This window comes from Myotis myotis, unplaced genomic scaffold (assembly GCF_014108235.1).
Source record: "Myotis myotis isolate mMyoMyo1 unplaced genomic scaffold, mMyoMyo1.p scaffold_m19_p_23, whole genome shotgun sequence".
Lineage (NCBI taxonomy): Eukaryota > Metazoa > Chordata > Mammalia > Chiroptera > Vespertilionidae > Myotis > Myotis myotis.
This window is the reverse complement of record NW_023416328.1, coordinates 7,146,667-7,171,795: the sequence shown is the minus strand read 5'-3', so window position 1 is coordinate 7,171,795 and position 25,129 is coordinate 7,146,667. Positions and strand designations below refer to the sequence as shown.

General features: G+C 56.9%; 1 protein-coding gene across 9 annotated transcripts in view; it reads left to right on the top strand.

Moving 5' to 3' along the window:
• The window catches only part of PCSK6 (proprotein convertase subtilisin/kexin type 6), a 54,378-nt gene that overhangs the window by 17,039 nt on the left and 12,210 nt on the right, over window positions 1-25,129 (top strand). For 4 of the 9 annotated variants that reach the window (XR_004975187.1, XR_004975189.1, XR_004975188.1 and 1 more), the window contains exons 3-12: window positions 2,022-2,132; window positions 3,414-3,557; window positions 4,693-4,769; window positions 6,793-6,881; window positions 9,261-9,433; window positions 14,423-14,635; window positions 17,945-18,045; window positions 18,873-18,976; window positions 20,403-20,520; window positions 22,157-22,345. Coding sequence is in view for 5 of the 9 variants with exons in the window: in XM_036355801.1 (XP_036211694.1) it covers window positions 2,022-2,132; window positions 3,414-3,557; window positions 4,693-4,769; window positions 6,793-6,881; window positions 9,261-9,433; window positions 14,423-14,635; window positions 17,945-18,045; window positions 18,873-18,976; window positions 20,403-20,520; window positions 22,157-22,345 (1,319 nt within the window). In the remaining 4 variants the exon portion in view is untranslated. Of the gene's footprint in view, window positions 1-2,021; window positions 2,133-3,413; window positions 3,558-4,692; window positions 4,770-6,792; window positions 6,882-9,260; window positions 9,434-14,422; window positions 14,636-17,944; window positions 18,046-18,872; window positions 18,977-20,402; window positions 20,521-20,915; window positions 21,579-22,156; window positions 22,346-23,907; window positions 24,045-25,129 lie in introns of those variants that run through there. The other 5 variants (XM_036355798.1, XM_036355799.1, XM_036355802.1 and 2 more) reach the window with 4 other exon arrangements.

The following is a 25,129-nucleotide window of genomic DNA, read 5'->3' as shown; positions in this document are numbered from 1 at the left end:
TAGGTTGAGGCTCAAACACTGAGCCACACCAGCTGGGCTCAAAGTACTTTTTTTCTTTCTTTTTTTAAATCCTGACCAGAGGATATTTTTTTCATTGATTTTTAGAGAGAGTGGAAGGAAGGCAGAAAGAGAGAGGGAGAAAGTGAGAGAAACATTGATGTGAGAGGCACACCGATTGGTTGCCTCATGCACGCACCCTGACCTGGGCCGGGAGCCAAACCTGCAACCCAGGTACGTGCCCTGGAGCAGGAAGGGAACGCGGGACCCTTCCGTGCGTGGGCCGGGGCGCTAACCATTGAGCACACCAGTCCGGGCTCGCAGCGCCGTGTTGCTCAGCGCCTTCCTTGGGAGCGCAGCCCGGCTGCTCTGAGGGCCCGGGACCGGCCGCTGGGCTTTTTCCAGAGCCTGTCATTGAAGCAAACTGAAAGCATTTGTTTTTGACTTGTCCTTTGGCCAAACGTCTGGAGAAGGGTGGATGTTGCAGAGGCGCCGGCCAATGGCCGTGAGGCCTCCCACATTTTTCTTAAATTACTCGTTCTGATTCCCTTCCAAGCTGGCGTTGGGACGGTCCGATGTTGCTGCCCGCGTCTCCCAGCCCTCACATTGCAGGGTGATGATTCTGGCTCGGCCCTGGCCCGCCCTGCAGCTCCCGGCCAGATGGGTGACAGAAATAGAAAGATAAAGATGTTATTCGGCGGCTTGTCCGGGGGCCGTGGGAGCCTCCAGCTCGAGGCTTCATTGTAAATATGTTCTTATTGATTTCAGAGAGGAAGGGAGAGGCAGAGAGAGAGAGAGAGAGAGAAACATCAATGATGAGAGAGAACCATGGATCGGCTGCCTCCTGCACGCCCCCTATTGGGGATCGAGCCCACAACCCAGGCGTGTGCCCTGACTGGGAATCGAACCGTGACCTCCTGGTTCATAGATCAACACTCTAACCACTGAGCCATGCCTGCCGGGCTCAAGCCTTCATTTCAGCGATTTCCACTGAGCCTGTGTGTGTGTGTGTGAATCCTCACTCAAGGATATTTGTCCGTTATTTTTTAGAGAGAGTGGAAGGGAGGTGGGCAGAGACAGAGAGAAACGTCGATGTGAGAGAGACACATCTATTGGCTGCCTCCCACACACGCCCTGACCCGGGCCAGGGCTGGAGCCCGCAACCAAGGTACGCGCCCTTGCCCGGAATGGAACCCGGGACCCTTCAGTCCACAGGCTGACGCTCTACCCACTGGGCTACACCGGCCGGGGCGATTTCAGCGCTTTCGCTCTCTGGGGTTGCAATATGTTGATTTCCAGGACAGGAGCTGGCGTGCTGTTCCGTAACCTGGGACTTTGCCCACAGAGTTTAATTGGGGCCCGGGTTCCTCCTAGTCCTGAGGCAACACGTCAGTAAGGCCTTTCCCTGAACCGCAGCTGGGATGGTACCAGGCGGCTCTGTGTGCTTGCACCGTGGGACGTGCACACGAACAAGGAGTTCCTGGCAAGTCCAGGCCGGGAGACGGAAAGTGACCAGGCCGATCGTGGGGTCGACGAACTGGGTCCCGGGCTGGGGGCAGCCAAACCTCCACAGACACAGACAAGTTGTCATTTTTCCAACGGGGGGGGTGCCTTTGACATGAAAACGTCTCCTTGGAACTTGACCAGGGGAGACATCGAAGAGGACTCAGATATTCATGAAAAACACAGCTGCCCGTAACACCCATGCGGAAGCTGCATACAATCAGGGGGATCATTTAAAATAAATCCTAAAACTGTGCCTGGCCTGAGTGGCTCCGTGGTTGAGCATCGGGACCTAGGAACCAGGAGGTCAGGGTTCGATTCCCGGTCAAGGGCACAGGCCCGGGTTGCGGGCTCCATTCCCAATAGGGGCCGTGCAGGAGGCAGCCAATCAATGATTCTCTCATCATGGATGTTTCTCTCCCCCTCTCCCTTCCTCTCTGAAATCAATACACATATATTTAATAAATAAATAAATTAGTTAACTAATTAAATATTTCGTAACTGCGTTTCCCCCCAAACAGGTGAAATGGCTCCAGCAACAGGAAGTCAAACGCAGGGTGAAGAGGCTGGTGCGCAGTGATCCCCAGGCCCTTTACTTCAACGACCCCATTTGGCCCAGCATGTGGTACCTGGTGAGTGGGCGTTCGCAGGGGCCCTGCTCCCGGGAGGGGTTCGTTTCCCCCAGCAAAGCTGAATTCGCACAGTGACTCCAGACAGACAGCCTTCATCTCGAGTGGAAAACACTTCTTTCACCCTGGGCTTGGCGGCCCAAGCTTTCTTGTGAATTATTATTATACTAGAGCAGCGGTCGCCAACCGGTGGTCCGTGAGGTCCGAAAGGTTGGCGACCGCTGTGCTAGAGGCCCGGTGCATGACATTTGTGCACTGGGGGGCGGGGGGATCCCTCAGCCTGGCCTGCACCCTTTCACAGTCTGGGAGCCCTTGGGGGATGTCCGACTGACAGCTTAGGCCCGGGGAATGGGCCTAAGCTGCCAGTTGGACATCCTTAGCGCTGCCATGGAAGCGGGAGAGGTTCCTGCCACCGTTGCTGTGCTCACCAGCCGTGAGCCCGGCTTCTGGCTGAGCAGTGCTCCCCTGTGGGAGCGCACTGACCACCAGGGGGCAGACGCTCAATGCAGGAGCTGCCCCCTGGTGGTCAGTGAGCGTCATAGCGACCGGTCGTTCTGCTGTTTGGTCGATTTGCATATTACCCTTTTATTATATAGGATGGTTTTATTTTTATTTCAGAGAGGAAAGGAGAGGGAGAGAGGGAAACATCAATGATGAGAGAGAATCATGGATCGGCTGCCTCCTGCACGCCCCCTACTTCGGATCCAGCCCACAACCCGGGCCTGTGCCCTTGACTAGAATCGAACCCAGGACCCTCTGGTCCACTGAGCCAAACCAGCTAGGAGTGAATTCTTTTTGAAATGATACGAAAGTCCCTGCGGGGCTCATTGAGCAGGGAAGCAATGGGATCGCAGCCGTAGGGCTGATTCGGTGGAGATGCAGAGCCCTGGACAGAGGCCCCGAAGAAAGACAATGCCCTAGGACAGTGGTCGGCAAACCGCGACTCGCGAGCCACATGCGGCTCTTTGGCCCCTTGAGTGTGGCTCTTGCACAGAATACCTACTTCTGCGCATGGGCCACGAGGTTTCAATCGCACTGTATGTGCGTGCCCGTACGTGGTATTTTGTGGAAGAGCCACACTCAAGGGGCCAAAGAGCCGCCTGTGGCTCAGGAGCCGCGGTTTGCTGACCACGCATCTAGGCTATCGGGGGCGCCAGAGTGCTTCCTCAGATCTGACTCTAGGGGTCGCCAGAGAGCATTTCCTCTGACCCGCATGGGGTGCCTCTGCTGGGTCTGGCTTTGTGTCTGCCCGGGTCAGGACTGTCCGTGTGTCTTTCTGCGCAGCACTGCGGGGACAAGCACAGCCGCTGCCGCTCGGAGATGAACGTGCAGGCGGCATGGAAGAGAGGCTACACGGGGAAGAACGTGGTGGTCACCATCTTGGATGACGGCATCGAGAGGAACCACCCGGACCTGGCCCCCAATTACGTGAGTCTGGCCTTGGCATTCACGTGCTCGTCATTCAATCAGCACAGGGGACCCTTGAGCAGCACAGGTGGGGACCGCCCAGATCCCCTTATCGACGGACTTTCCCCCCATAGATACTGTCACCGTATGGTTTTCTTTTCTTTTTTTTTTGTTTTTCATTTGAATTTTTTGTTTTTAAAGTCTATTGCACACAAAGTATTTTTTATTTTTATTTTTTAAAAATATTTTTATTGATTTCAGAGAGGAAGAAAGAGGAAGAGAGAGAGAGAGAGAGACATCAATGATGAGAGAGAAGCAGGGATCAGCTGTCTACTGGGGTTGAGCCTGCAACCCGGGCATGTGCCCCGACTGGGAATCGAACTTTGACCCCCTGGTTCATAGGTTGATGCTCAACCACTGAGCCACACTGGCCAGCACCAATAGCTCAGTTTTGAAAGCGAACTGTATTTTTGTAAACATTGCCTTTATTGTTACTCAAAGTACGTGTATACATTTTTTTTGGATACCCTAAATAAAGATGATGCATTATAGATTTGTACATCTGAAACCTATGTAATTTTATTGACCAACTAGAAGCCCAATGCATGAAACTCGTGTACTAGGTGGATCCCTCAACCTCTCACAATCTGGGACCCCTTGGGGGATGTCTGCCTGCCAGCTTAGGCCCAATCCCCCTAGGCCTAAGCTTGCAGTCAGACATCCCTCTCGCAGTCCAGGACGCCTCGCTCCTTATCGCCCGCCTACAGCAGAGGCAGGAGAGGCTCCCGCCATCACCGCTGCGCTCATCAGCTCTGAGCCCAGCTTCTGGCTGAGTGGCGCTCCCCCTGTGGGAGTGCACTGACCACCAGGGGGCAGCTCCTGCTTTGAACATCTGCTCCCCGGTGATCAGTGTGCATCATAGCAACCGGTCATTCTGGTCATTCCGCCGTAACGGTCACGGAGGCTTTTATTATATAGATGTCACCCCAATAAATTGAGTTTTAAAAAAAAGGAAACATAGATAAGGTGACAGTTGCAGGGACGGAGTACCAAGTGCCTTTTTTCATCTGTTTTCCAATGGAGGCATAATAATACTTTGGGCAGGCTTGCCCTACCTGTGCCTCACCTCTCCTCTCATTAAGATCTCATTCCGTAGGATTCCTACGCAAGTTACGACGTCAATGGAAATGATTATGACCCATCGCCACGCTACGATGCCAGCAACGAAAACAAGTATGTCTGTCGGTCCCTCTTTCCTGCTGGCCCCCAGAAGGGCCCGGCTGGTGTGGCTCAGTGCTTGAGTGTCAGCCTAGGAACCAGGAGGTCACGGTGCGATTCCCGGTCAGGGCACCTGTCCGAGTTGCAGGCTCCATTCCCAGTAGGGGGCGTGCAGGAGGCAGCCGATCCATGAGTCTCTCTCATCATGGATGTTTCTATCTCTCTGTCCATCTCCCATCCTCTCCGAAATCAATAAGAAGTATATTTTAAAAATACACACAACAAGGTTGTCTCCGTCTCTTTGCTGACGAAGGGCGTGGCCTCAGGAGGCGCCAGGTGACTGGGGCGCCGTCCATGGCAGCCCCGGGTCGGAGTTCAGTTGCTCAGACCCGCTCCTGGGACTTGACGGGCTGTGTCCTGCCTGTCCTCTCTCCGTCAGGGTGTCCCATGCCTGAGCTATTCGCGTCGTTCTTCCAAAAACATTTCCAGGAGAAGAACAAAAGCCCTTTCTCTCTTCCCCACTGTTGACCCGACGGCCGTTGGCCCGGATGCGTCCTACCCACGTCCCCTTTCCCTTTGCGGTTGATTCGATTCCGAGGGGCAGAGGCCGGTGCCCACATGGCACTGAGCGGGGAGGTTTGGCAGCTCCAGGAACCCGCAGAGGCCCGCCCCGGGGTGTTGGGCGGGAACTGCTGTCCCTGCCTCACATCCCCAGGTGCCCTTCCCGCTCAGCAGGCAGCCCGCCTGGGGTGCAGGGCGCCTCGATTCCCAGCCTCACATCCACAGGGCAAAGAGGCGTGACCCAGAAACCGCCCCCGAGTGACCTTTGCCGGGCAGGACTCATCCGGGGCCAGACAGACCCTGAGCTGCCTGACCCCGCCAGCCGCCGGGCGTGGGGCTGAGGGTGGAGGGCTGGGGCCCAGGGCACGCAGGCCCCGGGCGGTTTTTAAAGGCGGGTTTAGATGGGCATCCCTGGTTCTCGTCCCCTGGGGACGCGTCTCAAAGAGGCGCTGTTTTTGCGGGAGGAATTGAGCGGCCGGCACAGTGGCTGATGGGGTCATTGCGGGGGGAGGAGGGGGAGCAGTTTGTTTTTCTGGCGATTTCTTCCCAGTTCCTCCGCTGGGGTGGGGCAGTCCACAGAGGGTGTTCTCCCTCAGCGCCTGCGTCAGTGACGTGGGAATGACAGGAGGGCTGTGTGGGGTGAGCGTGGGGGTGGCAGGTACACCAGGCACGAGACATACTAAGTCCTCTTTTTTTTTTTTTAATTTTTTTCGTTAATCCTCACCCAAGGATATTTTTTCATTGACTTTTAGAGAGAGTGGAAAAGAGGGAGGGAAGGAGGTAGAGAGGTAGAGAGAGAGAGCGAGAGACAGAGAGACAGAGACAGACATCGATGGGTTGTCTCCTGCCCGGGCCAGTGTCCGGGATCAAGCCTGGAATCCTTCAGGCTGATGCGATATGCACTGAGCCAAACCGGCTAGATCCATATGTCTTCCTTTTTTTTTTCTTTTCCCTTAAATATATTTTTACTGATTTCAGAGAGGAAGGGAGAGGGAGAGAGAGAAACATCAATGAGGAGAGAGAATCATGGTTCGGCTGCCCCCTGCACGCCCCGTTCTGGGGATGGAGCCCGCCACCCGGGCCTGTGCCCTGACGACCGTGACCTCCTGGTTTCTAGGTAGATGCCTCACCACTGAGCCACCCCGGCCAGGGCCAAGTGTCCTCACTGTGTTCTTCCTTCCATCCTATGGGTGCCAGGCAGAGTGGTGTTAGAGGAATGCAGAGTTTGGGAGGATGGGAGCTGGGAGCGGGGACCTGGGGAGGAGCCGCCCACTCAGATGTGGGATAAAGGAAGATACGACCCCTGAGCCATTTCCAAGGTCACGGGCGGGCCTCATCGCCGGCAGGTGGGGAAGGGACAGGGCTGCCCGGGGCTGTGCCAGGGCTGGTGTGACCCTCCCGGGACGAGGCCCGAGCGACTCACCAGATTCCCCCAAATTGCCGGGCTGAGTCCTCACTGCCTCGCCTGTGGTTTCAGGCATGGCACGCGCTGCGCAGGCGAAGTGGCGGCCTCCGCCAACAACTCCTACTGCATCGTGGGCATCGCGTACAACGCGAAGATCGGAGGTAAGGCCCGGGGTGGGGGGCTGGGAGCTTCCGGGCCGGGCAGGGGCCAGGGCGTCCCATTCTGGGGGTCTCGGCAGCTTCACCTTTGTTGGCCTCGGCTGGCGAGGAGCGAGTGGGTGCGAGCAGGGCTGGTGCCGTCAGTGGGGATGAGCAGCGGCAGCAGCAGCTGCCCCGATCGCCCCTCAGGAGCAGGGGGAGGTAGAGAAGCCTTCAGGGGCAACCGGGGCAGGCAGCTGCCACCCGCACCCACCGACAGCCTCAGGGGATCCGGGCTGGTGCCGGGGGCCGGCAGCGGGTGCGAACGGGGCTGGCGCTGGCAGCCGGTGCAAGTGCCTGGTGGGACTGTGGCGTGCGGGAGCAAAGAATTTTCAGTGACCACCAGAGACTGTGCCCGATGACAGCGCCCGGCGCCCCGCCTTGGTCTAGCACCCCCACTCACCTGCTCCACCATCCCACCACGGCCGGTGCCCGCCACGTTCGGTGCTCTGCCGCCTGCTGCCAACACCCTCCATGGTCCACACGCGCCCCCCGGTGGTCAGCGCACGACATGGCGACTGGTTGTTTGGTTGGTCTGCTCTTTGGTCTATTTGCATATTAGGGTTTTATATAGAGAGATAGATTATTATTATTTTATTTGTTTGTTAATCCTCACCCGAGGATATTTTTCCATTGATTTTTTAGAGCGTGGGAAGGAGAGGGAGAGACAGAGAGAGAAACGTCAGTGTGAGAGAGAGAGATTGATTGGTTGCCTCCCACATGTGTCCGGACCAGGGCTGGGGATTGAACCTGCAACCGAGGTATGTGCCCCTGACCTGAATCGAATCCGGGACCCTTCAGTCCGTAGGCTGACGTTCTACCCACTGAGCTAAACAGGCTAGGGCAGGACTCCTGTTTTAAATAGAGTTTTCATTATCGTTCACTCAGGAATGGTAAGCCCAGCAGACCAGGAAGCAAGGGCATTGCACAGTTTGTTCCCCGGATTCTCCAGGCGGGGCCACACCGCGCACACACAGACACACGGACACACACACACACACACACACACACACACACACACGGAAACACAGGGTCAGGCAGGAGGCGGGGGATGACTCGTGCACCCAAAGTGTCACTATGGTTTCTGCAGGAACGAACAGGCCAGGCAAGTTCTGCAGGTTTAGGATTGGCTGGTTGGAAGGTTGGAATAATCTCCCAGCTCTGGGTGTAGGGGCTGTGGGTGTAGGGGCTGTGGGTGTAAGGGCTCTGGGCGTAGGGGCTGTGGGCGTAGGGGCTCTGGGTGTAGGGGCTCTGGGTGTAGGGTGTAGGAGCCCATAGGCAGGTGGTTGGGCGTGGCCTCGAAAGGAACCCACGTAGGGCACGGAGGTCTCTAGGAATTGGCCGATTGGGGGGCGGGCGGGGAGGGGGGGGCCGGTCCCTCCAGACTCGGCCAGGCCCCCGCATATCAAGGCATTTGAATACCGACAGGAAAAGACGTGGTTGCCCATTTGTCCAGATCATTCCTGTACCTGATCCTTCGGGGTAAACGGGCCTGTCTCTCCTGTGTCCCTTCCCTTTGGCGTTTCCAGGGAGCCGTCGGTGTTTCCTGCTAATCTTGGAACAGCGGGTTTCTATGGGAAATATTTACCTTTGCTTTGCGGGCGACCTGGCAGCGTCGCGGAAATGAGATGGCTCATTAAACCCTAAATACATCAGGCTTTCTTCCTCATCCATCACTCGCCCTTTCCCCCGTCACACCCCACCCCCCCATGAAGGCATTGGGAGGGGTGTCGGTCTGGTCTGGTGCTTTTATGTGCTCTGGACTGTCTTCTGGCATCTCGTTCCCCCTTTTCGAAAACTGGCATTCCTGCCCCGGCCGGTTTGGCTCAGTGGATAGAGCGTCGGCCTGCGGACCAAAGGGTCCCAGGTTCGATCCCCCTCAGTGGGGGGCGTGCAGGAGGCAGCCAGTCAATGATTCTCATCATTGATGTCTAGCTCTCTCTCCCTCTCCCTTCCTCTCTGAAACCAACAAAAATATGTTTTTTTAAAAAAGTAGACATTCCTGCCTGGCCGCTGTGGCTCGGTGGTTGAGCGTGGACCTGGGAACCAGGAGGTCAGGGTTCGATTCCCAGTCGTGGCACAGGCCCGGGTTGCAGGCTCCATCCCCAGTGTGGGGCGTGCAGGAGGCAGCCGATCCATGATTCTCTCTCATAATGGATGTTTCTGTCTCTCTCTCCCTCTCCCTTCCTCTCTGAAATCAGTAAAAATATATTTTTAAAAAGCGAAGAAAACCAAAATGATGCCGGACAAGCTCCCCAGCGGTTTGGGGCTCCCCCAGCCGCGTCCCTGCTCCCGGGCCGGTGTCTGGGGGACGCGCACGCACCCAGCCCTCTGTGCTTCCAGGCATCCGCATGCTGGACGGGGACGTGACCGACGTGGTGGAGGCCAAGTCGCTGGGCGTCCGGCCCAACTACATCGACATTTACAGCGCGAGCTGGGGGCCCGACGACGACGGGAAGACGGTGGACGGCCCGGGCCGGCTGGCCAAGCAGGCCTTCGAGTACGGCATTAAAAAGGTGTGAGTAACCCAGGGCTGCCGGACGCTCTCGGGGGGCACGGGGGTCGCCCCAAGATGGATTCAGCCCTAGCCGATCTGGCTCAGTGGATAGAGCATCGGCCTGCGGCCCAAAGGGTCCCAGGTTCGATTCCCGGTCAAGGGCACAGGCCGGGGTTGCGGGCTCGGTCCCCAGTAGGGGGCGTGCAGGAGGCAGCCGATCAGTGATTCTCTCTCATTGTGGATGTTTCTCCCTCTCTCTCTTCCTCTCTGAAATCAATCAATAAACATAGATACATATATATGTGCTTTTTGTTTATGAAAAATAAACTTATCACATGACACCTTGTTCCTAACCATGTTCGAATTCTGTAAAATTCAGAATACTTGTGTCATGCGTGTAAACTAGTTTGATACAGTGTGTTGTATGTTACGGGCTTTCTTTTCCCCTCGAAAATCCTAAGGCTCTCCTACTCCTTCTCCGTTGCTGCAGTGAGGGCACCCCAAGCAGCGAGTGTGCAAGTTTTAAAAAAGGAAATAGACGGAATCAGGTTTTATTAGCACGACACCAACCAGCTCTAAAATCAGAACAACAGCAACAAAAAAAGTCAGGACAAAATATCTGAATTGGAGGCCGCGTCTTTTTAAGGTAGCTACCATTCATGCTTTCTGGTCTTTTTTTTTTTTTCTTTTAAAGATTTTTATTGATTTCAGAGAGGAAGGGAGAGGGGGAGAGAGGAAGGAACATCCATGATGAGAGAGAATCGCATATCAGCTGCCTCCTGCACGCCCCGCACTGGGGATGGAGCCCGCAACTCGGGCCTGTGCCCTTGACCGGAATCGAACCATAACCTCCTGGTTCGTAGGTCGACCCTCAGCCACTGAGCCACGCTGGCCGGGCCGTGGTTTTTCATCTGAAAGCCTGCTCCCACATCGGTGACACCAACAGGAAGAAGAAAGCACTGCCTGTGACAGTCATTGTAGTTTGTTGAACCAAACAGGTTTATAGTCAAGGGCCACATATTTAATTACTGTCGGACAGCAGCTCTAAGAGCAGTCAAGTCCTCGGTGGAAAATAAAAAACAAACGTACAAGTTGGAAATTCATCTTTGGTTTTGAAACCTTTCTGGGAAAACTGTAGCTTTTTGTACTTTCAAAACCCCCCCCAAGCAATAGAGTCTGGGTCAGAAAACACCGATTCATGTAGAAAATGAATCAACCCACGGATAAGATACTAGCGGGGAAGGTGTGCCAAAATAATCTCGTTTCGAGTCTCCGTTACTTTGTTCAAAGAAACACCGATGATGAATGAGAGAGAGAATCACGGACCGGCTGCCTCCTGCACGCCCCCGAATGGGGTTGGAGCCTGACCGGGAATCGAACCGGGACCTCCTGGTTCCTAGGTCGGTGCTCCACCATTGAGCCACACCGGCCGGACAGGAAGTCTTGATCTTGCTTGCTACCCCTCCCTGCCAGCAGGCAGCGTGAGACGTGTAGAATTTTGGGGGTGTCACCTCCCCAGGGACTGCACAGAGCAGACTTCTGGGTGCTGGGCCTCCAGTGACAGGCTCGGGGACGCAGAGGACGGGGGCGCTGCAGGCTCCTCCCGGGAGGTCCGTCCCAGTCGCTCTGAGTCAGAAAGGCCGGGGGAGGAGGGGACTGGCGCTGACCCAGCTATAACAAGCAGGGTGGCGAGGCGGGTTTCAGGGCGAGGACAGCTTCTTGGAACAGACGTGGGGCTGTGGTCAGCGTCCCCGTGGCCCTGGGTGGCCCAACAAGCCCCAGTGCCCGGTGACGCTGGCAGGGGTTCCGGTAGGAGACTGAGGCATCCCAGGCAGCCTGATGCCTCTGCCTTGTCCTATTGGAGAGAGGAGAGAGGGGTGGGGTGGGGGTGGGGGGTCGAGGGGACAGGGGGCAGGCCCTTTCATTTATTTGTTTTAAAATACATTCTTATTGATTTCAGAGAGAGGAAGGGAGAAGGAGAGAGAAACATCGGTGATGAGAGAGAATCATGGATCGGCTGCCTCCTGCATGCCCCCTACTGGAACCACCTCCCCCTCGGGCATGTGCCCTTGACCGGGAATAGAACTGTGACCTCTTGGTTCGTGGGTCGATGGTGCTCAGGGTCGATGGTGCTCAACCACGGAGCCACGCCGGCCGGGCTCTATTCATTTTCCTATGTGTTGGGGGGCGGGGGAGAGTCTTATCTCTTAGCCCAGTGGTTCTCAACCTTCTGGCCCTTTAAATACAGTTCCTCATGTGGTGACCCCCAACCGTAAAATTTTTTCGTGGCTACTTCATCACTGTCATGTTGCTACTGTGATGAATCGTCATGTAAATATCTGATAGGCAGGATGGTCTTAGGCGACCCCTGTGAAAGGGTCGTTCGACTGCCAAAGGGGTCACGACCCACAGGTTGAGAACCGCTGTCTTAGAATGTCCCCAACCCAGGGACCCTCCTTCCAGGGCTCAGCCCCCCCCCCCCCCCCCCCCGGAGTCCTTCACCGCCCGACCCGGTGCGGGCCGAGCCCAGCGATGCCAGAAGACCCAGGCGTGTCCGCATCACATGGCTGCTGCCCTCCAGGCCCATAAACCCATCTCATCTTCCCTGGACTCCGCTCCGCCACCCTCTCCATCACCCGGCGCCCCCTCGTGATGACAGGCGGCGCCTCCCCAAAACCGAGCTAATTTTAAGCTGTAAATGAGAGCTGGCGCTTCCCCCGGGGGAGCCGTTGCTGGTGTCGGCGGCGTTGATGCCGCCCCGTCTGTCATTCCTATGAGATGATGTCGGACCATCTGAGATCTCAGGCCCTGGCCGTCGTGGCTCCGTGGTTAGAGCGTCGGCCTGCGCGCCCCAAAAGGGCCCCGGGTTCGATGCCCGGTCATGGGCCTGTGACCTCGGCTGCAGGTCTGATGCCCAGCCCTGGAGACATACGAGGGTTTTTTTTGTTTGAAACTGAATAGAAAACAAAACCTCGTTTTGTGCCAGATTGTCCCGGGCCCGTGAAATCTCCGACAGTCACCTCCCTCCTCCTTTTAGCTCGTCCTCGGGATTTTACTGGTGGCAAGGCCAGCGAATCTCATGGAAAACAGTGCCAGCTTAGAGAATTTATTTTTTTAATTAGAAAAAATTTTTTTTGAAATATGTTTTTATTGATTCCGGAGAGGAAGGGAGTGAGAGAGAAACATCAGTGATGAGAGAGAATCATGGATTGGCTGCCTCCTGCACGCCCCCTCCTGGGGATGGAGCCCGCAGCCCTGGCAAGTGCCCTGACGGGGATCGAACCCTGACCTCCTGGCTCCTAGGTGGACACCCAACCACCGAGCCACGCTGGCCGGCCGGCCGGATTGCAGGATGGTGTTGACAGTTTTCTCTCTAAATTGGCCCGTCGTCGTCGGGCCTAAGTATCAATTTCCTGCCGCGTGTTTGGAAATTAGGGTCTTTGGCAAGGACGCCCGGAGCTCCCAGCCCCGTGGGTCCAGTTTCCTGCGGAGACGGGGCTGGCCGTGCCCACCCGCAGGCCCGCCCCCTTGCACCGACTGGGTCTCCGGTGAGCTGCTCTTGAGCCGCTGCCTGTGGCTGGCATGAGCCCTCGGATTTGGTCCCAAATCATGGGTCCTGTGGGTGTGGGGTAGACCAGGAAGCCACCTGCACCTGCCACCATCCCTCAAAGACTCGCTTTCATGGGCTCGTCCTCAGACACGGGCTCTACGCACGTGGGAAGCCACTGGCCTTGGCTGGCATCCACGCCCTGACCACTTCCACGCTGACGGCACTCGGCACCGTCCGTACCCAGGGATCCTGGTGGCATCTCTCTCGTCAGATGTAGCTCGCCTCTCCAACAGGTGTTCTGGCCCGGCCGGCGTGGCTCAGTGGTTGAGCATCGACCTATGAACCAGGGGGTCACGGTTCCATTCCCGGTCAGGGCACATGCCCGGGTTGTGGGCTCGATCCCCAGTAGGGGGCGTGCAGGAGGCAGCCGATCCATGATTCTCTCTCAGCATAGCTGTTTCTCTCTCTCTCTCTCTCTCCCTCCCTTTCTCTCTTTATAAAATCAATAAAAACATTTTTTTTTTTAAAAAAAAGAAAGAACAGAGTAGTCCTTTTGAGTCTTGTCCTCAGTGCAACCCTGGGAATCAAAACAGAGCCCTCTGTTAAAATCAAACCACGGCCCTAACCGGTTTGGCTCAGTGGATAGAGTGTCGGCCTGCGGACTGAAAGGTCCCGGGTTCGATTCCGGTCAAGGGCATGTACCTTGGTTGTGGGCACATCCCCAGTGGGGGGTGTGCAGGAGGCAGCTGATCGATGTTTCTCTCTCATCGATGTTTCTAACTCTCTCTTCCTCTCCCTTCCTCTCTGTAAAAAAAATCAATAAAATACATTTTTAAAAAAAATCAAACCATGCCTCCCCAGCCAGAGTGGCTCAGTTGGTTGAGCATCATCCTGTGCACGAAAGGTTGCTAGTTCGATCCCAGTCAGGGCAGGTGCCTGGGTTGTGAGCTCCATCCCCAGTGTGGGGTGTGCAGGAGGCAACTGATCGATGTTTCTCTCTCACATTGTTTCTCTCTCTCTCTCTCTCTCTCTCCTTTCTCTAAGCATGTCCTCGGGTGAGAATTTTTAAAAAATATTTTTTTATTGATTTCAGAGAGGAAGGGAGAGAGAGAGAGAAACATCCACGATGAGAGAGAAGCATGGATCGGCTGCCTCCTGCACGCCCCACACTGGGGATGGAGCCCACAACCCGGACATGGGCCCTGCTGGGGAATCGAACCCTGACCTCATGGGTCATAGGTCCACGCTCACCACTGAGCCACGCCGGCTGGGCCTCGGGTGAGAATTTAAAAAAAAGAATCGAGTCACGTCTCCAGTGGCATCCGGATGGTTCGAACACATCGTTCCCGGCCCCTTGGAAGGGACCTTGGGAAAGAGGGGCCCCAGGCCTCCGTGCGAGGCCCGCCTGCGCGGCCCCGGCGACGGGCTGACAGACAGACGGCTGCTCTTCCCCCCCAGGGCCGGCAGGGCTTGGGCTCCATCTTCGTCTGGGCCTCGGGGAACGGCGGGCGAGAGGGGGACCACTGCTCCTGCGACGGCTACACCAACAGCATCTACACCATCTCCGTGAGCAGTACCACGGAGAACGGCTACAAGCCCTGGTACCTGGAGGAGTGCCCGTCCACGCTGGCCACCACCTACAGCAGCGGCGCCTTCTACGAGCGGAAGATCGTGAGTGCTCTGGGGCGGGGGGGGGGGGGAATGGGGGGGGGATGGAGCTCGGGCAGGAGCCCCGGCCCTCTGGGGACCAGTTCCTTTTGCTCGTAACAAAAAGATGAGCCCTGGCCGGTGCGGCTCAGTGGATAGGGCGTCGGTCTGCAGACTGGAGAGTCTCGGGTTCGATTCTGGTCACGGGCACGTACCTGGGTTGCAGGCTCGATCCCTGGCCCAGGTCTGGGCGCATGTGGGGGGCAACCAATCAGTGTGTCTCTCTCACATCCATGTTTCTCTCTCTCTGTCTGTCTCTCTTCCTTCTTCTTCTCTTCCTCCTCCTCCTCTTTTTTCCTCCCCTTCCTCCCTCCCTTCTACTCTCTCTAAATATCAATGGAGCCCTAGGTGGGTTGGCTCAGTGGATAGAGCATCAGCCTGCAAACTGAAGGGTCCCGGGTCCGATTCCCTGTCAAGGGCACATGCCTGGGTTGCGGGCTCAATCCCCAGTAGGGGGCATGCAGGAGGCAGCCGATCCATGAGTCTCTCTCATCCTTGACTTTTCTATCGCTCTATCCCTCTCCCTTCCTCTCTGAAATCAGTACAAATATATATGCTAGAGGCAGTGATTCGTGCACTGGTGGGGTGTGGCCTGTAGGGATTGGCCTGCTGTGGGCGCGCTGCTCATCCCAGTCAGCGAGCTGTGCTACCACTGTGGGAGCGCACTGACCACTAGAGGGCAGCTCCTGTGTTGAGCGTCTGCCCCCTGGTGGTCAGTGCGTGTCATAGCGACTGGTCGACCGGTTGTTCTGGTCATTCCGCTGTTCAGTCACTAGGCTTTTATATATATATAGTTTTGTTTGTTTTTTTAAATGATCTGTCTTTTAAGAAAATAAAAAATAAATACAAACCAATGGAAAAATATCCTCCAGTGAAGATTAACAACAACAACAAAAATAGGTGAGCCAGGTCCAGGCCGTTGTGTGCCGGGTCCCAGGGTGCCACCCTCACCCATCAGCGAACTAGCTGTACACCCTCCGTCCCTTGGCAACCTTCCCCAGTCCCCGCCTGGCTAATTTTTGCACAAAATGCCCATTAAAACCCTCTCCGGCTCTCGAGGTCTAAAAATACCCTTTAAGAATGAGGTGCATTCTCACCACGGCGTCTCCGAATGGCTTTCTCAAATTCTGTGGTCGCCTGGCTTGGGAGCCAGCCCACCCGACCGGCTCAGCCTCAGCGGGCAGCGCCGAGGCAGAGAGAGAGACTCGGTTCTCTCCTGAAAGACGGTCGGAATCCCGCTGGCCCCCCGGGCATTCCCTTCCGAACAAAAGGACTTTCTCTGGACGCTGAGCTGAGCTGAGCTGAGCGGTGGTGTGCGCCCGCTGCGCTCACGGAGGCGGACATAAGTGTGATTTGTCTTTGATAAAGTCCTTGTGTTCATTTGGCAGAGAGTCGGGATTTGCATTTGCTCCTTCCCTTCGTGCGTTCTGACTTTAAAAAGAAAGAGGAGCCCTAGCCGGTTTGGCTCAGTGGCTAGAGCATCAGCCCACGGACTGAAGGGTCCCGGGTTCGATTCCGGTCAAGGGCACGTGCCCTGGTTGCAGCCTCGATCCCTGTCCCTGGTCGAGGCATGCACAGGGGAGGGGGCCACCCCTCAGTGTGTCTCTCTCACATCCATGTTTCTCTCTCTCTTCCTTTCCGTTCCTACTCTCTAAAAATCAGTGGGAAAAGCATCTTCGGGGGAGGATTAAAAATAATGATAATTAGATAAATCAGGAGGGATGGGTGCTGAGTTGAGACTAATGCAGAGAATTCCAGTGCCCAGCCATTACGTTGGGTTTCAGACATTGGAAAAACAAGATCATGGAGCCGGCCAGACATGGCTTAATTTAAATATATATATATATGTGTATTGATTTCAGAGAGAGGAAGGGAGAGGGAGAGAGAGAGGAACATCAGGGATGACAGAGAATCATGGACCGGCTGCCCCCTGCACGCCCCCTATTGGGGGTCGAGCCCGCAGCCCGGGCGTGTGCCCTTGACCGGGAATGGAACCGTGACCTCCTGGGTCATGGGCCGGCGCTCAGCCACTCAGCCACGCCGGCCGGGCAACGCCATTTTTTTTTTTTAATCTTCTCATTCCTCCTGCTGCTCAGCCACGTCTTTACAAACGACGTGCGGGTTTATTTTTACATTTTTCGGGGGGAGCACACAGGCCCCCTCTTCTCCCCCTTCGCTCTCTGCACGGACGGAAAGGCCGGTCCTCACGGCGGCCGCCAGCTTGGCAGCGGCCAGGCCGGCTCACGAAGGTATTAATTTAAGTTATTTTTCTTTCCCACTGGAGCACGCGCCCCTGGGACGGGCCGCCGGGTCCTGAATGGCGTCCTGTTCACGTAGGAACCCAGCCCAGCTGCACGGGGACTGGCTGGAGTCTCGTTAAACAGACGCCCGTCCGGAGCCTGATGTTGGGGGGGGGCTGCCGGGTAGAGGGGAGCAGGGCGGGGCTGTGTCGTTGGACAATTGGTGCCTGACCTCCTGGTTCATAGGTGGACGCTCAACCACTGAGCCACACCGGCCGGACCAGGGGGGCTCCTCCCGCTGCCCCGCCCCCCCCCCATCCTCTCCCCGTGATGGGCTTGTTCGTTCCTATCGCGGGTCCATTTGTTACCTATGAGAGCGAAGCCCTCCAGCACCGAGTTCCAGGCACGAAGGAAAGCTTGGTCCCCTGGAACGTGTCCAGCCCAGTCGGCGTGGCTTAGTGGTTGAGCGTCGACCTAGGAACCAGGAGGTCACGGGTTCGATTCCCGGTTGGGGCACAGGCCCGGGTTGCAGGCTCCATCCCCAGTGTGGGGCGTGCAGGAGGCAGCCGACCCATGATTCTCTGTCATCATGGATGTTTCTCTCTCTTTCTCTCCCTCTCTCTCCCTCTCCCTTCCTCTTTGAAATCAGTAAAAAATCGGTTTTAAAGAATGTGTCCAGGTAGCGCCTTCTCCATCCCTGAGCCCCAGGACCACACCTGCCCAGGGCCAGCATCTTTTTATTTTAAATATATTTTTACTGATTTCAGAGAAGAAAGGAGAGAGAGGGAGAGAGAAACATCAATGAAGAGAGAGAATCATGGATCGGCTGCCTCCTGCACGCCCCCTAGTGGGGGTTGAGCCGCAATACAACCCGGGCGTGTGCCCTTGACCGGGAATCAAACCGTGACCACTTGGTTCATAGGTCAACGCTCAACCACTGAGCCACCCAGGCCGGGCAGGACCAGCATCTTGAGGGTCCCGGCCCCGGAGTTCTCCTGGGAGCTGACCTCCCCTCTGGCCCCCCTCCCGCCAGGTCACCACGGACCTGCGTCAGCGCTGCACGGACGGGCACACGGGCACCTCGGTCTCGGCCCCCATGGTGGCGGGGATCATCGCCCTGGCGTTAGAAGCAAAGTAAGTTCCCACTCACTTGCCCTTCTCTTTCTTTTTCAAGTTTTTATTGTAGTAAAATAACACACAGCACAAAACGTACCACGTGAACCATTTGTAAGTCCAGGGTTCGTTCACTACATCGTCACCCGCACCACCGTCCATCTCCAGACTTTTTTTTAAAAAATGAGTCATCAAAGAAGGTAAGTTTTTTAAGAAATATATATTTTTATTGATTTCAGAGAGGAAGGGAGGGAGAGAGAGAGAGAGAAACATCAATGAGAGAGAGAATCATGGATCGGCTGCCTCCTGCACGCCCCACACTGGGGATCGAGCCACAGTGCAACCTGGGCTTGTGCCCTGACCACTTAACCACTGAGCCACACAGGCTGGGCAGTTCACCCCCTCTTTGTGAAGAATGGTTTCCAGGGAGTAAGCCCTGAGATCAAATAGGGGGTATTTGATGCCCGGCCGGCGTGGCTCCGTGGTTGAGCATCGACTTATGGACCAGAAGGTCAGGGTTCGATTCCCAGTCAGGGCACGTGCCCGGGTTGTGGGCTTGATCCCCAGGGTGGGTCGTGCAGGAGGCAGCGGATCCATGATTCTCTCTCATCATGGATGTTTCTGTCTCTCTCTGTCTCTCCCTTCCTCTCTGACATCAATAAAAATGTATTTAAAAAAAAAAAAAAAAAAAAAGAGGGTGTGAATGCACCCTCTGCCCAGGCGAGAGTGCATTCCACGTGGCTTCCTCGCGTGCAGGCTGGGGGCTGGTCCCCCTCCCCTGTGCCGCTGTCTGTCCGTCCGTCCGTGTGACCTGTGCGCCTGCAGCCTGTGTCCCTCTGTCCTTGCAGCAGCCAGCTCACCTGGCGCGATGTGCAGCATCTGCTGGTGAAGACTTCCCGGCCGGCCCACCTGAAGGCGAATGACTGGAAGGTCAACGGGGCCGGCCACAAAGGTGCGGGGCCCCGGGGGGCGGGGCGGGGCCAGGCACCCCGTGCTGGTGGCCCTGGGGGGGGCTGCAGTCTGTCTCGAGGGAGCCGTGAGTTCTCGATGATCCCCGGAGAACACTGAATGTGTGTCACAAGGACGAAAAGTCTGTCCGGCGATTTAAGAAACGTATCCTGGAACCTCAATGAGAAAATACCTACGGTCGCTAGAGTTCAGGGAGCCCCAGACTTAGCGGCTTTTTTTTAAAGACATATTCTTACTGATGGCAGAGAGGAAGGGAGAAGGAGAGAGAGAGAAACGTCAGTGATGAGAGAGAATCACCGCTCTGGCTACTGGGGATTGCGCCCGTCACCCTGGCGTGTGCCCTTGACGGGAATCGAACCTGGGACCCTTGAGTCCGCAGGCCGGCGCTCTATCCACTGAGCCACACCGGTCAGGGCCGTTCCTCTTCTTATAAGGAGGCCACTGACCAGGGCCAGCGTGTCCTCGTCCCGCAGGAATGCGGGGGGCAGGCTGGGCCGTAACGAGAGCTGACCCACATTTGGGTGTTGGCCTCGTTCACGAGGAAAATAGATCGTATCTGGTGCCGCCCCCGGGCCTCTTAAATGAGACTTTGGAACCGTCTCGCACGGGCCAAGTTCAACATCGGGAGGGGTCAGTTCACTAGTGCCCACTGGCCTGTGCCACTGTCCCCTGACGGCCTGGCGTTCGGCCGGGAGCTAAAGGGCAAAAGGGAAGAAGCAAGGGCTCAACCCAGGGGCCTCCGGTTGCTTCTTCCTCTGGTTTTGTTTTATTTTGTTGTTTTTTAAAAATAGATGTTATTGATTTCAGAGAGGAAAGGAGAGGGAGATGGAAACATCCATGAGGAGAGAGAACCGTGGATCGGCTGCCTCCTGCACGCCCCACACTGGGGATCGAGCCCACAACCCGGGCCTGTGCCCTGACCGGGAATCGAACCAACCGTGACCTCCTGGTTCCTAGGTCGACGCTCAACCACTGAGCCACCCAGGCCGGGCAAGGAGTAGAGTTTTTATTATTTTTATTTGTTGTTGTTGTTGTTAAAACTCACGTGAGGGTATTTTCCCATTGGTTTTTAGAGAAAGTGGAAGGGAGAGAGACACATCGATGGGTTGCCTCCCCCACACGCCGGGACCAGGGCTGGGTGGGGATCCAGCCTGCAACCCAGGTACATGCCCTTGACCAAGGATCGAACCCCGGACCCTTCCGTCCATCCGCAGGCCGACGCTCTTTCCACTGAGCCACACCGGCCCGGGCAGGAATAGAGTGTTTAGACTGAGTAGTGCAAAGGATCTTGGGAGCAGCCCAGGTGGTCTGTCCCGGAGCCATGGGGGTCACGAGTCAGGTGCCCTCCGTAGGCGGGAGTCGGGGGGCCGGTGGGGAGGGGCGCCAGGTCTGAAGGGCTGTCTCTCCAGTCAGCCATCTGTACGGGTTCGGCCTGGTGGACGCGGAAGCCCTGGTCCTGCAGGCGAAGAAGTGGACGGCGGTGCCCTCGCAGCACACCTGCATCGCCTTCACCGACAAGAGGCCCAGGTGAGGCCCGGCCCCGCGGGGCTCCCCAGGCGCCTGGCCCTGACCCTGACCCAGACCCTGACCCTGACTCGGCTGCAAGGTGCTCCTGGGCAGGGCTGGGAATCGAACCTGCCACCGAGGTTCGTGCCCTTGACCGGAATTGAACCCGGGACCCTTCAGTCCAAGGGCCCATGCTCTATCCACTGAACCAAACTGGCTAGGACCCTTTTTTAAAAAAGAAAAAGCATATTTTTATTGATTTCAGAGAGGAAGGGAGAGGGCGAGAGAGAGAAACATCAGTGATGAGAGAGAATCACGGATCGGCTGCCTCCTGCACGCCCCACACTGGGGACGGAGCCCGCAACCCGGGCCTGTGCCCTGACCGGGAATCTAACCCGGGGCCTCCTGGTTCATAGGGCGACACTCAACCACTGAGCCACCCTGGCCTTGATCTTGCTCTTGGACCCAGAGATGTGCTCGGAGCTTGAAAGCGTAGGGTGTTCCTGCGACGACACCCATGGGTGAGACTGCACCCAGAGCCCCCTCCCCACAGCTCACCCACGCTGCCTTCTTCGTACAGGGTGGGGGGGGAGGTCTTCACCGGGGGACCTACCCCCGTGGCCCCTGCAGGGCTGGATGGAACCTTCCAGGACCCTCCAGAGCTTTCTCCCGTGCCCTGCGTCCGCCACAGCTTTGGGCCTGCGGGCTGGTCAGGCTCACGGTGAACTTTGGGAGCGGCCCACGCCAGCCGTCAGCCGCCCCAACCCACGCGCGATGCACACGCGTCATGCGTCGCGTGTTGACGGTCTCGGGGGGAATGACGTCGCTGTTTGTGACCGTGTCTGAGGGTTTCTTATGACTCAGGCCCCGCGGAGCCGAGCGATGTAATTCCTGGGAGACACTCGACCTTGGCTTCACGCCTCCCTCCCGCCGAGAGGAAGGTCGGCATCACGGGAACAGCGTTCCCCAAAACAGGCCCGGCGCCTGCCCAGCCTTGGGGGTGTGTCCCTGGGCGGCCGTGCAGCCAGAGGACCCTTCTTTCTTAATCTATATTTTAAATATATTGGTATTGATTTCAGAGAGGAAGGGAGAGGGGGAGAGAGAAACATCCATGAGGAGAGGGAGTCATGGATCGGCTGCCTCCCGCCTGCCCCACCCTGGGGATCGAGCCCACAACCCGGGCCTGTGCCCTGACCGGGAATCGAATTGTGACCTCCTGGTTCATAGGTCGATGCTCAACCGCTGAGCCACACTGGCCAGGATCCATTCTTTTTTTTTAATTCTCACCTACATTTCCATTGATTGTAGAGAAGAAGGGAGAGGGAGAGAGAGAAACATGGATCGGTTGCCTCCCAACTGGGGATCAAACCCACAACCCGGGCATATGCCCTGACCGGGACTTGAACCCGTGACCCTTCGGTGCACGGAGGATGCTCCAGCCGACTGAGCCACCCCGGCCGGGGGCGAGAACTTCTCTCAGCAACTCCCAGAAGGACAACCGTCTCCTGGGCCGGAGGTCTCACTCCAGCAGGAACATCTGAGAGTGTCCCGTACGGGAGGGCGAAGCCGCGCTCCCCCCGCAGTGGGCGGGACCCCAGAGGCCACACCTGGCACTCTTCGCCCTCGTGGGTGACCTGGAGCTCCCCCTCCCCCCCAGGAGCATCCCCGTGGTGCAGACGCTGCGGACCACGGCCCTGACCACCGCCTGCGCCGACCACTCCGACCAGCGGGTGGGCTACCTGGAGCACGTGGTGGCCCGCATCTCCATCTCGCACCCGCGCCGCGGGGACCTGCAGATCCACCTCATCTCCCCCTCGGGGACCAAGTCCCAGCTGTTGGCGAAGAGGTAAGGCCGGCCTGGCCTCGCACACAGCCGGGCAGGGGGCAGGGGCCGGGTAGCGGGTGTCCGTGGCCTTCAGGGACCCACGTGGGCATCATCGCAGCCTGGACTCGCATGGGCACCCCGGCTGCTTCCCCAGGCAACCAGGCAGCCGATCCATGACTCTCTCTCATCATTGGTGTTTCCCTCGGTCTCTCTCTCCTCCTTCTTCTCTCTCTAGCCCTCAGCTCTGGAAATGTGCTGGGGTTTTTTTAAGAAAATTACCTTTTTTAAAAAATGTATTTGTATTGATTTCAGAGAGGAAGGGAGAGGGGGAGAGAGAGAGAAATATCCATGAGGAGAGGGAATCATGGATCGGCTGCCTCCTGCACGCCCCCTAGTGGGGATCAAGCCTGCAACCCGGGCATGTGCCCTGACGGGGAATCGAACCCTGACCTCCTGGTTTCCTGGGACGACGCTCAATCCACTGAGCCACACCAGCTGGGCGAACAGGCTGATGTTTAAGTGGGCGATTGTGTGTGGCCTGCGAGTGATGATGTTATTAATATCCCAGTGGCCCTTGGCAGAAGAAAGGCCCCCCCCCCCCACCCCTGATAGACGGCAATGCCGGGCGCAATTCCTGGCACAGGCTCCTGGCTGCCCTTCTGTCCGGCTCACGTCGCCTGCCTGACCTTCGAGAACTGCCCAGGGCCCCAGCGTTTCAGCCCCCGGGTTCTTAGAGGGCGGGTCCTGGGGTGCCCTGGTGCACCCCCCCTGTGCGAGGTGCTGCTGTCCACCCACTTGAGGCCTCTTGGCAGCCGTGTGAGCCCTGGGCGTTGGCAGCCCTCCCCCCCCCCGCCCCCAAGGCAGATCGTGTGATCGTCGGCTCTGTGGCCTCGGCCAGGGTCCCACACCTTGCCCCAGTCGGCAGCGCGTGCTGCCTGCCAGGCGTTCCCTTTCCCGGAGGGTGAGTTTGCACCCCGGACTCCCACAGCCCTTCAAAGGCCGTCTGTTCTGTGCCCCGGGTCTTGGATTCCGCCCGGCATCACGTGGGGAACCCAGTCCGCCCTTTGCCGCTTCTTAGAAGAAAGAGGGGGTGCCCCCTGCCCTCACTCTTTGCCGGGTCAGGGAGGCTCCCCGGATAAGCATCTTCCTACAGGGGATGTTCGGAGAAATCCCCGCCCGCCCCCTCCAACCGAGAATCGAATCTTACATCATAGACAACGTGTTTTGAAAAATAGGTATTTTTAGTCCTGGCCGGTGTGGCTCAGTGGATAGAGCGTCGGCCTGCCGACGGAAGGGTCCCGAGTTCGATTCCCGGTCAGGGAACATGCCCGGGTTGCAGGCTCCATCCCCAGAGTGGGGCGTGCAGGAGGCAGCCGATCCATGATTCTCTCATCATGGATGTACCTCTCTCCCTCTCTTTTCCTCTCTGAAATCAATAAAAATATTTTAAAACTAAAACTAAAATAAAAACAAGGGTGGGAAAGCAGTCAGGGTCTTCCCCGCCCCTTCCCCTCCGACGGCAAAGGCTGCCCTCACACCTGCTGCCCTGGCTCCCCGTGTCCTGACCGCGTCTCCCCTCGCAGGCTGCTGGACCATTCCAACGAAGGGTTTTCCAACTGGGAGTTCATGACGGTGCACAGCTGGGGAGAGAAGGCCGAGGGGGAGTGGACGCTGGAGATCCAGGACATGCCGTCGCAGGTCCGCAACCCGGGGAGGCAAGGTCAGAGGCGCGGCGTTCCTCTCCTCCTGCAGCCGCCCCCGTCGTCTCTAGCCCTTTTCATTTTTTTAAAAATGAAGTTAAAAATGCACATGATACACACTTCACAGTTTTCATCATTTTGTCAAAATATTTTTTTTTATTGCCCTGGCCGGTGTGGCTCAGTGGATAGAGCGTCGGCCTGCGGACGGAAGGGTCCCGGGTTCGAGTCCCCGGTCCAGGGCACGGACCTCGGTTGCAGGCTCCTCCCCGGCCCGGGCCCTGGTCACGGTGCGAGCAGGAGGCAACCCATCGATGGGTCTCTCTCAGATCCATGTGTCTCTCTGTCCTTCCCTCTCGCTTCCACTCTCCCTAAAAGATCAATGGGAAAATACCCTCGGGTGAGGGTTAAAAGGATAAATACATCCATTTAAAATGTTTAAAAAAAATAAAAATATGTTTTTACTGATTTCAGAGAGGACGGGAGAGGGAGAGAGAGAGAGAGAAACATCCATGATGAGAGAGAATCACGGATCGGCTGCCTCCTACACGCCCCACCCTGGGGATGGAGCCCGCAACCCGGGCCTGTGCCCGGACCGGGACTCGAACCCTGACCTCCTGGTTCACAGGTCGATGCTCCACCCCTGAGCCTCACCGGCCAGGCTCCCCCTCAAATCTCTACAACTTAATTGTTTTGCTTCGTTTTTTTAAGCCAACTCAGTTCCGATGGCTCCTGGCCACCCCACTGCATGTTCTGTTCTCTCTTTTACTTATTCAATCTCTCACTGTTCGATTTCAAACAAACAAACCAAAAAAAAAAAGCCAGCTCCGTGCCAGTGGCGTGCTGAGTAAAATGTTTCCAAATCCCAGATAAGACCTGGGGTTTATGAAGCAATTAGGGCGGCTGAGTGATACGCGAGCTGCAGTAATACCACCTCTGGCACGTTGAACTCGGTTCAGGTCCCTCGTTTTAAAACCTTTTTTTAAAAAAACCTGAATAGCCTGCCCTGGCCGGTCTGGCTCAGTGGATAGAGCGTCTGCCTGTGGACGGAAGGGTCCCGGGTTCGATTCCGATCCAGGGCACGTACCTCGGTGGCAGGCTCCTCCCC